Below are 13,079 nucleotides of genomic sequence, written 5' to 3'. Positions count from 1 at the left end.
TACAACTAGCTGAACTCGAACCGCGACACTAGTTTCACATTTGGTCATCTAACCAACTGCTCCACAGCGCCTGTCTTCTGTCGTATTATTCATAAAAAGAACATTAATTTTACGAAAAAATAAGAAAACATTGTGTATGTATATGTATTTGTGTATGTATATGTATTTGTGCATGTATATGTATTTGTGTATGTATACGAATGCACATTTGAACCGGGTTATGGTCCTGACATATGTGGGTGCGGATTAACGTATCAAAGGTTTAAGGTTCGAATCCCACTCCCCCAAAACTTGATTCCTATGTACAAGTTATTTACGGTTTTTGGAAAATTGAAGTATTAGGTAAAATAATAATAATTCCATTTTTAAATGTTACTAATACAGAATAAAAAATAGTCCAGAAGGAACGTAGAATCGTATTTGAATACATCAGACTGTGTCTAATAATGCCCCCACTATGCCTCACTTTCACCGCGCGCATGCGCTGCGTAATGTATGGGGAAAAATATAATTTTAACACAAATGTAAGGTAAAAAAAGCAATCTGTTAATTTCTCTAAAATTTTATTGTACACGCGGAAATATTGATTGACACAACAGAGTAGATAAGTAAAGGGCCATTTAATAAGAGTAATTGAATTAATAAACTTTAAACTTAAAATATAAAATAAATTTTATTTGTCATAAAACGGATATTTGTATTTCATGTTAAATAATAAAAGATGTTTTAAAAATAATGTCGGTCAAATGTCCACGATAGAGTTGTTTAATCCGAGATCCAATTTACATTAGTTTTCTCATTAGATGAGCAAAGTAGGGTAAAAAAATTTACTACCCTGGCAACACTAACGAAATGTTTATTTTGTTTCTTCGACAATCTGACAGATGGAAAAATAATTCAATTTTCAAGTAATGCATTTGTTACATACACATTCATTTGTTTCTTTAGGACCTAGCAGTATTTCTACACTTTAAAGGGACACAACACGGCATAGTTGAATTCAAATCAGGAGTTGCGTACTGAGCGACGTCTACAAAGAAACTAATGGGTCAAAACGTAAACCTACTCATATATGAGTAGTTTAGTCGCCTTTGTTTGATGTGCGTATGCGGTTTCTGGACTATTCTTAATTCTATGGTTACTAAGTATGGATGAACGTAAGTAGGACGGTAGGTACATATACATACGTATGTGCGAATTTGTGTTATTACCTTTTTATCGTTTTTTTCATATAAAATTACCTGTTTGAAAAAATACCTGTATTAAACCTGCGTTCCACTGAAAAGTCTCTAGACTTAGTACGTAATAAATAAACGCTGTTTTAGAGTGCCTATTGAAATACTATTTATCTCAATGTAGGCCAGGTCATGACCCCATGTTATAATTAAGGACTCTGGAAGAAGAGATCCGAAGTTCGAACCCCACGTTACAACATTACACTTGTTTCCGGTTTACTAACACAGTTATGTACGACTTATAAAAAAACGTTATTTTTTTTAAAATCAATAGTATCAAAATATTCAACCTGCCACTAAAATAATATTTATCAATTAATTAAAAAAATTAAAAAATATGTATTCATAATATATAAGAAAAATTATATTATGTACAAAAATTATTACGATTTTAATTTATTTATAATTTAACTAAAACGATATCTATGCAGACAAGTATTTTTTTTATGTTGCAAATTAATTAAAACCATTATGTAAGTATATTTAAAAATAATTAACTAATTAAGATGACTAATGTCACACTAACAAATCACTTAATATGGCCTGAAATTTCCTAAACTTTGACTTTGAAGTATCAAAAAATCTTGTTAAACAATTAAGGGGTTTAAATCCAGTATTTGCCTAAATAAAATGTATATTGCGTCAAAATCCTGTCGGTCAAAAAAAACTATTAAAAAGCATGTTACTAAAATATGCTATTTACTTTTAAAATCCCTGCCTGTTTTCACTGTAAAGTAGTGCTTCTTTATACACTTCTTTGATCTAAAATTAGTTTTGTGGCATCGAGCCTACTATAGCAACAAATGTTGCCTATTCATCGCCACTCCAAAATAATTTGTAGATAAAAACCGAGCCTAGTAATATAAACCCTATCGCGTCACCATGCTTTCATCTGAATTGAAAAACTCTAGTGGTTGATTGATGAAACGATTGAAATCTTAGACTCTCGAGCAACACGGTCAGAACCTATAAAAAGAGGTTATTTGAAGACTTGGTAGCATTAAGAATTCGAGAGTATTGCATACATAATGACAGTTTAAGCGATGTAAAAAAGAAAAATTGATGGGGCCATGTAAACAACAGCATTTGTAAGTGGACATTTATATTTTTTACTATCATTCTTAATCTCATCCGAAAATTATAATATTCTTCTACATGTTAGCAACATTTATAAAATTATCAAGACATAAAAAAGCCAATCTTTGCTTTTGTATATAGGTAGACGTGTTTAAATTTTAACGTAATTGTGTTAAGGAAATAATAAATTATTTTGTTGCTTTGAAGCGATCTCTGTTTAGATAAGATGAATTTATTTTATAACATGTTTTTCATTTATTTTTGTAATGTTATTTTGTTTTGATCAATGATTATTTTTTTCTACCGCCTTCTTTATAAATTGTAAATTCAATCATTTTTTTATTTGTTAAAATGTCAACGTCAGAATCGGGTGTGGTCCCGTGGCTAGTGTTGTGAACTCACGGGCCAGAGGTTCGAGGTTCGAACCCCACTCATTTTCTCACCCCATTTTCTAATAGTGAGTTAATAACTCGTTGAAAATGGCCACAAAAATTTTAAAATTTGGGTATATTATAAAAACACTAATATTTCTATCTTTGAAAAAAAAATTTTTTAGGTATTTTAAAGTAGCCAAATAAATAATATTTTCGGCGTAATATGCATATCGCATATTTGTAAGAATACATAAGAAAAATCTTAGTTAAACTAAACAATATTAATTATTAATATTTTAAGCATTAACTTTGTGGTCAAACAGTTTAATTAATGTTATAAAATATTTATAATAAACTCTTCTTAAATCAATTTTTAAAATTAAAAAAAAAAATAAAAAAAATATGGATATTTAGTTTTACCTAAATAAACAATTTTATGGGAAAATCCAGTACTTGTCAAAAATATTAGATCATCGCACCTTTAAAAGAATAATGACATTACGAATTTAGGTAATTTTGTGTAGGTAGTGTCACTTACATTATTTCTTAGATGTGTTATAAAATTCTTATCGACAGTAAATGCCAAGGATTCTTATTAAAAATAAATATACTATTATAGAAAGGCAATAAGTTTATTATGCGCAGCATATTAATCTTGACTTTTCGGTCATTAAGTAAATATTGTTTACTAAATGATATTAAATATTAAATTTGTATAAAACCACTAACCGATTTTTTTATGTCTACCGGTTTTGAGACGGATCCATCTCTTCGTCAGGACACTAATTTAACCAACATGCAAAACCCAGTATACACCTTCACCATGGTTGTTGCACAATAATTTTGAACCAACACAGCATGCATTTTAATAAGCACATGCAGTGATAAGGACAAACATTAGTGCATGTTTTATCTAATGATTATGAAAATATTTTATAGTGTTTTAGAAATAGTTGAAAAAATAGAGGAGGGAATGAAGGCAGGGGCCCGAGTTTAATAATAGTGTCCTGACGAAGAGACGGGTTCGTCTCGAAACTGGTAGACATAAAAAGTGTTTAAGTACTAATATTAAGTAACATTAATTAAAATATTTTTCTATCGATTTATTATAATGTTGACTATCATAAACTTAATACATTATGAAAACATTCAATAAAGCCATAATTTAAATATAATTAAAACAGTTATCACAGTTTTTCAAATTTAATGTTTATTATCGAGAAGTACCGTAGTTTGTAGGTACTAACTACTAAAATTAAATACAATATTTTAAATATTATTCACAATAATATTTACATTGGATAAATTATGTACTCATACCTAATAGATTATATTATTATTTATAGTTAATGACACGTGCCGAGGCTATGATTTATAGCAATATCAATGTACTCTAAAAATTACAATCCTAAGTATAATATCATTTTATGTAAATTACACAAAAAGAACTGGCAGTGCGACTAGGAGTAGCAAGCGCCACATTTGACAGTATGAAGACTGTCTGAAGATAGGATATTTACTCAGTGAAAACCAAATGCCACCCATATAACGCCTGCATAACACCTATCCTCCTCTACGGATGCGAATCGTGGCACCTCACTAGGGCCCAAAACAGCAAAATGCTGAGTTTCGAGAATAGGTGTCTTAGAAGAATCATGGGTGAAGAATGAAGTAATTAGAGAACGGAGGCAGTAAACTCCGGTGCCAACTGTCATCAAGCGGAGGTTGGCTGGGCCACACACTGCGGATGCCTCCGGAGAGCCTTAATCACGCTTGCGTACTTTACAAGGCATCAGGTTCTCGACGTCCTGGACGTCCACTGCTGACTGTTCGTCGGCAGTTTATGTTAGAGCTTCGGCACGAAAACCTGACTTGCAAAAACGCACAAGAGCTGGCAGCCGATAGAGATGCATGGAGGCTCTTTGTGGAAACCATATGATCCAATTAGGGAGCGGACATGGAATGATGAAACAGAGCATTATTTGCATCTCAAATACTTGACCTTTTAAAACCTTTAAAAAAATAAATAGATTACGAGGCATACTGTAGGTATTTCCGTAAACACAATAAATGTGTATAAACTTAGTGTATCATAATAAATTATATTTATCAATTTGATAACCTTATTACGCATAGGTACAACTATCGTCGAGCAACAATCCTTTAATTAGCGCGAAAAGTTCTTGATTTACAAAAACCTCGCTGGTTTTAGTTTGTCGCCGTTCGGCCAAAAGTCACTAACCCAAAAACCATCATTTTGAGAAATCGCTATTTGAAAGTTTGGAAACGAAGGAAAATCAGATTTGCGTGTTTTGGAAGTTTTATGAACACAACATATATTTTTTTTATTCCACTTTTGTTTATAAATTTTTACCAGTGACCGGGTTTCGTCGTGACTGACATCGTCAGACTGGTGGGAGGCTAAACGAATTTCTATGTTATATACAAATGCAAGCAGGGGTTAAAATAAAAGAGTTTAAATTAAAATCATTTAAGTATAAGTCAATAACAATTGTATGAGTTTAAGTTTTGTTTAAATGTTTATTATGAAAACTGGTGTAAATTAAATAATGTTATGAAGTTTTATAATGAAAATGCATTTGAATTATATGTATTTAAGTTTTATTAAAACTATAACAGGGGCCGCTGGTTGGTAGTTCCATCGACAGCTATGTCCTCGGGTCCGAGGTAATTAAGTGATTCTCTGAAAGCAAAATTCCCGGCAGTTAATTCTTATCGATTAGATTCATTGTTTGTATTTTAATGGATACAATAATGGGAAATGAACGTGTGTTACATGATCTTTTAATATTATTGTATCGGGGCAATTCTTTAAGCGATTTATTTCTACAATTTCAAGTTTATCTAATTTTTGGCCTTTGCTGCACGTGTGAAGGAATTTAATATTTATTATTATAATTAAAATGCAGTTCCATCAAGAAATTTCAGTCAAAAAACTTAATCTATTAACAATATATTTTATTAACGTATTTTCAATAAATTCCGCTAGTAACTTTTTTCTTTTGATACATTTTAAAATATCTGGAAGGTTAATCAAGAAGTTCAGTGTTTTTTTTATTATCATTATTTGTTACTAAAAAGACTATTTAACTAATTTTGAAAAAAATATATATTTTAATAAATCGTTTTATCAGCGCTACGTTTTTTTTTAAAGTTTTGTATTTCTGAAATAACTCCGCGGGTGACGTCAAAGATTCTTCTCTGTCAGTTCTCCCGATTGGTTTGTTTACGGAAAGCAAACCGGTTATCCTTCACAGCTCTCATATCATTGGTTGGTTTATACGAGCCAGTGACGTAGTTCAAAGTAGTGCGTTTTTATTGTTGAAATATTTAATTTTGCGGACATTTTCAAGAAACTTTGCGGTACAATGTAATGCTTTAATTTTTACAGCGCGCAAGAAAACATTTTTTGTATTTGTCTTCCGTTGGTTTGGCTAAAGTTATTTACTAGGCAAAGTGGCTAATATTTGGTTAAGTGACTTATGCTTCTTTATAATCTGGACAATGCAAGCAATATGAGTTAGTGAAAGCAAGGAAATATTAGAAATAATTATTTTAATGTGATTTAAAAATATTTTTTACAAAGTAGCCCATTTCATACGATAGTAAAAATCAACACGGCGCGATAAAAAAACACAGGGTAAACGCACTAACCAGTACAATGGAATTGATTCGAATTGAGTTTTAAAAAGTTTTAATAATTGAAAAAACCGGCATGATCGAATAATTTTTCACTTCGTAACATTTGATTTTTCTTTGAGTTATATCACTTTAATGTAAATGTACCGAAAGTGATTGATAACAGTGTTGTTTTACGCAATATAATGAGAACCCAGTGATTTTTTTTAGTAGGTTGTAAGAGGCTCCGGAAATGGTATGTAGTTTGTCCAAAATAGAACTTATAAATGATGGATACATCATTTAGCCTTCATTTGTTTTGTTTATGATGTAATTGGACGTAAGTATAAATAAGTAAATAAATAATGTAGGTAGAAGGTACTGGGTTCCCATAAATTTTAACCGTGCGGTGTAGTGAAAAGTAACTAGATACTATTGAAAGCCGTAATAACATTAAATTCATGTGAGGTAGGTTCTAAGGTTTTTATTATTTTTTTATTTATATAACACATACACATTACAAAAAATAACATATCCCTTACTCTACGAGGCAAAAAGCCCTGTGTTGCGTTAACTCTTGAATTTCTGTCTTCATATATAATTAGAAAATAGTACAGTGAAAACTATCATTTTAAATAGGGAAATCGATTAAATTGATACTGCCAGAAACACGTGATAGAATATAGAACACCAGAACGACTGATTAAATAGAATAGAGCAGAGTGATTTATTAATATTTTTGGTGACTATCCATTTTTTAGATAAATACCTGATAACCTTCCATATATCTTAGGCACGGGTTGTTTGATCATTAGTAATAGTTAAAAATAGAAAATAAAAGTAACAATTTTCAAATCATAATCTTTTTTGTATGAAAAAATAATACTTTTTCACAACTGGCCACGAAGTCGTTTATTTTTATAATTACCATGCATATACAAATAGGGTATTGTTTGTCATCAAATTGAAAATCAAAATGTCATATCTTTATCTTCACATCCTTGGACCGCTTGATCATTAGTAATAAAATCAGGAGTAATAGTAACAATAAGATATGTTAGAATTTTTTTTTATTTTTTTAATTTGAACTATTATTACTTCTGATGTTTAACTATTACCAATTTTTAATCAACCGTCCCTCAAGGATTATAAATATACTACGGTATTTAATTGTTTGTTTTCTCTTTGTTGCAGAAACTCGAGCCAAAAGCCTCAGGAGCGTAAAAACCCCACGCCAGATAAAGTGAATATTGTAAAATAAGTGAAGTGCTAGTGCTTTTTTTGTGGGAGAATCTAATTGCCAATATTCAAAATGCATTTATCTACCATGCTCATGATCGTCATCACGACTAGCTCTCTGATTGCTGAAACCATATCTCAACCAACCCGGAACAAGTACTGCGGATCTCATTTGGCGGACGCTCTGAAACTGGCGTGCGGTGCAACCGGATACAACCCTCCAGCCTGGGCTGGTGAGTAATTCTTCATTTGCGCTTTCTAAAAATTACTTACGTTTTCAGAAATACGGGGTATTATTTTCATGTGTTTTTAAAATATTTTTATCCGCATTCAACTGACTCTTAACATACTTAACCTTATAATTTAATCACGACCAGATGGAAGTTTATAATTCGAATATATCTGTTTTAATGTAAGCGCCCACATATCCGCATCGCACGCACCGAACAGATCGTATCAAACGGTTTTTAGAATTCTTTATATACGGGTAGTTAATCGTACAAGTGCGGTCCGTCCGATACGGATCAGTAAATGCAGAGGTCAGAATATTTGTAATGCTTTTGCGGAATATTTCCATTCTGAATTTTTGGAAACTAATGCATCTAGTTGTAGTGTTCCTGCCGAAGAAAATAGTGTAATTGATCTTAATGCTATAGAAATAAATGAGTCATTGGTAACAAAATATCTCAAAAAACTTAAAGTCAGCAAGGGTGCTGGCTTTGATGGCATACACCCTTTTTTTATTTCTAAATGTATTAAACAGCTTGCGCGTCCTCTTACTTATCTTTTTCAATTATCAATAAAGGAAGGCACGTTTCCTGAAATATGGAAAAAGGCAAATATTACACCTGTGCATAAAAAAGGAAATAAGAGTCTTGTAGTAAATTATTGACCCATTTCTCTTCTTCCCATTTTTAGTAAAATCCTTGAAAATATAGTAACCGATCAGCTCTTCGATGTTATAAAACCACATATTAATCCCAATCAACATGGATTCTATAAGAAACGGTCAGTTGAATCAAATCTTTGTGAATTTACCGATATTGTTTTGAATACAATGGATGCAGGTTTTCAGGTAGACGTTTTATATACGGATTATTCAAAGGCTTTTGATAAAATAAGTCATTTGGTCTTACTTCGCAAGCTTTGGAACATCGGTATACGGGGGAATCTGTATCGTTGGATATGTTCCTACATTAGTAACCGCAGTCAATCGGTCTCACTCAAGGGATTTAATTCATCATTTAAACCAATCCCATCAGGTGTCCCTCAAGGTTCGCATCTTGGACCCTTATTTTTTATTATTTATATCAATGATATAAGTTTATGCATTCAAAACTCAAATTTTTTGCTATACGCTGATGACAATAAAGTATTTAAAATTGTGTCTTCAATAAATGATTGCAAAGTTCTTCAAGCTGACTTAGATAGAATCTGTTGCTATTGCAAGGACAATCAGTTATTATTGAATTCTGATAAATGTCTTGTCATGTCATTTACTCGAAAGAAAAAAAGTATACTATTTGACTACAAACTATCTGGGAAAATTGTCAATCGTTCAATGAAAGCGAGAGATTTGGGTGTACTGATGGATGATAAGCTTTTATTTAGAGATCACATAAATACAATAGTAGATAAGGCGTACAGACTTCTAGGGTTTATCTTACGAATCTCCAAGCCATTCTCATCACCAAATACATTAAAACTTCTTTACTATACTTATGTGCGAAGTCAACTCGAATTCGCTTCATTAGTATGGTCCCCTCAATATAATGTATATATTAATCAAATTGAAAACATTCAAAAGAAATTTATAAGGAGCCTGGAATATCGTTTTGGTAACATTGAAAATGATTACAGCGCATCTTTGATCAATTTTAATATAGAATCACTACAAAAAAGGCGCCTTAGATATGATTTAATTTTTCTTTTCAAAATTCTCAATAACATAGTTGATTCGCCGTATCTTTTACAAAATATTGGTTTCCGTTGTCCTCTTCGCTATACTAGATTAAATTCCCTTTTTTATGTACCAACTTGTAAAAACAATTATACCTCGAATTCATTCATTAGACGCACCTGTAGAAATTATAACGAACTCAGTATTGATGTAGACATTTTTAACTGCACGTTGCATTTGTACAGAAAATTTCTTCATGGGGTCGATTATTTGGGATAGTTGCTGAATGTACATCTTGAGTGGTTTATGCTATGCATATGTGCCGCATGTAATGTATATGTTTGTATATGTTTTATATGTGCGTTCATGTGTGTGCGTGGATGGCTCGGAGTGTACATTCGGTATTTTTATTTATTTTAATTTATTACCTCCATGGAAAACGCAAATGTCAACAATTATCTTTTTTTCACTTAAAATTCTTATTTATTTTTTATTTTTTGTCACATTTAATGTTTATATCTTTTTAATTTATGAAAACTTAATTGGTCTTTTTATGTTAAAAAATTGTTGTTTTTAATACTGATTTTGTATGACTGTATGTTTTCTAAATAAAATAAAATAAAATAAAAAATAAATAAAATGCACTTAGTACGAAAAACTATACAAAGAATTCTAAAATCTATTTGATACGATGCGGACACGTAGGCGCTTACCTTAAATTGATCATTGCATACATTCATAAATACCTAGATACTTTAAAAAACGAGTTCGAATATAAAATGTATATAGGTATGCTTTTTTCCATTACATAAGTACGCAGTAGAGTGGGCCGATGATGTATGAGGTTTTTTATTTTTTTAGACATCAAAGTGAAAGGGGTCTAAAAAGTTGCATTTTGGATCACATTGAACGTAAAAGTTATTTTTAAAAATATTTCATTTTACTTTTGGCCCTCAACCGAAGTTTGAAGTTTATCACTGTCTGAACATTTTATTAATTATCTATATTGATAAAATTATTTTGTGTCAGTAAAGAAATAACTTAATCACATTACAAATTCGAACGCGCTTTAAAACTACCGAAATGGAAAAAGTTTACACTCCGCTGAACTAATTCCGTCGGGCGCCTGGCTAATATTGACGAAAACAATGGCCTATTAAAACAATGCTGCCCATTTATTACAAAACAAAGTGCAACTCACGCCCTTAGATGCTTATTTAATAAGATTTAATGCACATTATAACATTTAATTAGACTGATTTTCTTACTTAAATACGAAATGACTACCGTTTTACTCCAAAAAATTTACTTTTTCGAAAACTTCAAGCTCTGGTTGAGGACCAAAAGTAGTATCCAATATTATTTTTGATATTTTTTGCATTCTGAGTAATCCAAAAGGCAACTTTTTAGACCCCGTTCATTTCAAAATTCGGAAAAAAATTATCGGCCCTCCCTAGTATGCAGTGATTGAGTTTTATAACACCAAAATAAATAAAAAACTTAATTTTGAAGGCATTCCGATTCAAGAACTTCTTCTTAGCGACCTTGCTTGGCTTTAATTTTGTTTTTGCGACTCTGTATTATAATTATATCATTAATGTTTTTTTCGTTATTAGTAAACACTTTCATGAATCAGAATGTTTCGCTTGTAATATATTTTTGTCTCCAAGAAACATATAAATTTTTAAAAACAAAATCATCTAAAATCTAGAGATGACATAATATTATGTATGTTTTTTTAAAATACCTATCCTACCATATATCTATACAATATGTACTTGCTCTCTATGTTTCAAAAAGATAGAATTGCTTTGTAAACGCGGATACGAAATGCGTATTTATAAATTAACCGTATCTTGATATTAAAAACAGTTTATAAATTATTTTTTACGAGCTTGACGAGCGAATACTTTATTTGAGTTAAAAATAAAATCAAGTAAGCCCTTCATATTCTGTATTAAAAAATAAATAAATTTTTCTGCTTGTGCTCTATGGCCCATTTAAAATATGAAAAATTTAACTCAATAGCTATTTTTACATACTATATGATTTAACTCTATGCCGCAGAAATAAAACATTGTGCTAAGATACTTTGCCTTTTCTCAACTCTATGTACACTTTATGCGTGAATATTATAACCAATATGGAAGTTTGGAATTTTTTTAAAAATTTATATATTACTGTACTATGTTTTTGACTTAGCTGAACATTTTTTCCGTATTCAACACCACTATTTAGATTTTTAATTTCCGCTTTCAGTTTTACTTGTGACGTCACCATTTCCGCCTAGTGGTTCTACGAAAACTCCGGAACTGTTTTTAATTTGTTGTTCTAATTTTTTTTATTTTTTTTTATTTATTTAACTTTTTCTACTTAATGTTATTTGTACATTGGCGGGCTTATTGCCAAATGGCAATTTCTTCCAACCAACCAATAAAATAAAAGTTTTATTTTTATAATTCAAGTTACAGAACATATTCAATAGAAAAAGAAAAAAAAAATTAAAAAGTTAAAAATATATAAAAATAGAAATAAACGTATTTGTTTATAAATTACCTTAAATCAAAACTATTACTCAATGGGGAAAAGGAAAAAAGCGGAAAGAGGAAAAAGGAAAGGAGGAGAGATTAAGGAAGAGAAAGGAGATGTTTCTTCAGACGTGATTTAAACAGAGATAATGTAGTAACATCTTTGATGGTGGATGGGAGATGATTCCACAGTCGAGCCGCATGGACACTATATGAGTTAGAGAAGAAAGAGGAATTGTGTATGGGTATTAAGAAAGATTTTATTTATGTATAATTTATCACTTGTAAGTTCGTGCGAGTCAAATTATAACTATTTTTATGATTTTTTTAAGCATTTTATGAGATGTTTCCGTGCTTAGGAATACATAAAACAAATTTTAAAAACTAGTTGTTTAATGTATAAAAACTAACCCTTAATCTACAAACGATATATTCCAGAAGACTTTTATGGCAAAAATGCCAATAAAACGCGGTACGTCAAGAGCTTGGGGGTTGCTACAGAATGTTGCTATACGGGCTGTTCTTGGAGAACCTTAACCAGCTATTGTGCAGAGCCTGTCGACCAAGGACATAAATCTAAGAAAAGGTAAAACCAACAACTCATATTTAATTAATTATGAAATTTTATCATCCTTCTCATCATCTTCTTTTCGCACTTAATTATGCATAAAGCACTCCACCGGTACACCAATCGCAGAATATACTTTTATTTAATCAATAAATCTGCATTTCACAACTAAAAATACTCGAACATTGTTAAAAAATAACAAAGACAAAGTCCCAAAATATAAAAAATCTGGCATATACCTATTAAACTGTAATATTATAATTGCGATTCAATCTACATTGGAAAAACTAAAAGAAACTTAAATTTTGTAGTTAAAGAACACTTACGGTGCCTAAATAATAATATATTTTCTAAATTCTCAAACCATCTGATAGAAAAAAATCATTATTTTAATTAAGACGCTGGATTAAAAGTTATTCGTGTTAAAATAAATACCAAAATTAGACAACTTGAAAATCTTACAAATTAAAAAAGCAATTCATGATTGATATTGATGTTTTTTGTTGATATTTCTTGATA

The 13,079-nt window shown here is 30.6% G+C and overlaps 1 protein-coding gene across 4 annotated transcripts in view; it reads left to right on the top strand.

The window, feature by feature from the left end:
- Positions 1-13,079, top strand: part of LOC148273596 (uncharacterized) — a 54,948-nt gene that overhangs the window by 23,378 nt on the left and 18,491 nt on the right. For 2 of the 4 annotated variants that reach the window (XM_088238452.1, XM_088238450.1), the window contains exons 2-3: positions 7,520-7,797; positions 12,431-12,578. In XM_088238452.1, the coding sequence (XP_088094578.1) occupies positions 7,638-7,797; positions 12,431-12,578 (308 nt within the window). In that variant the 5' untranslated portion in view covers positions 7,520-7,637. The remainder of the gene's footprint in view (positions 1-7,519; positions 7,798-12,430; positions 12,579-13,079) is intronic. The other 2 variants (XM_088238451.1, XM_088238453.1) reach the window with 2 other exon arrangements.

The sequence above is a fragment of the Micrasema longulum genome, unplaced genomic scaffold, assembly GCF_059751315.1.
Source record: "Micrasema longulum isolate JH-2025_06_02 unplaced genomic scaffold, ASM5975131v1 h1tg001902l, whole genome shotgun sequence".
Classification (NCBI taxonomy): domain Eukaryota; kingdom Metazoa; phylum Arthropoda; class Insecta; order Trichoptera; family Brachycentridae; genus Micrasema; species Micrasema longulum.
This window is presented reverse-complemented; position numbering and strand designations above follow the sequence as displayed.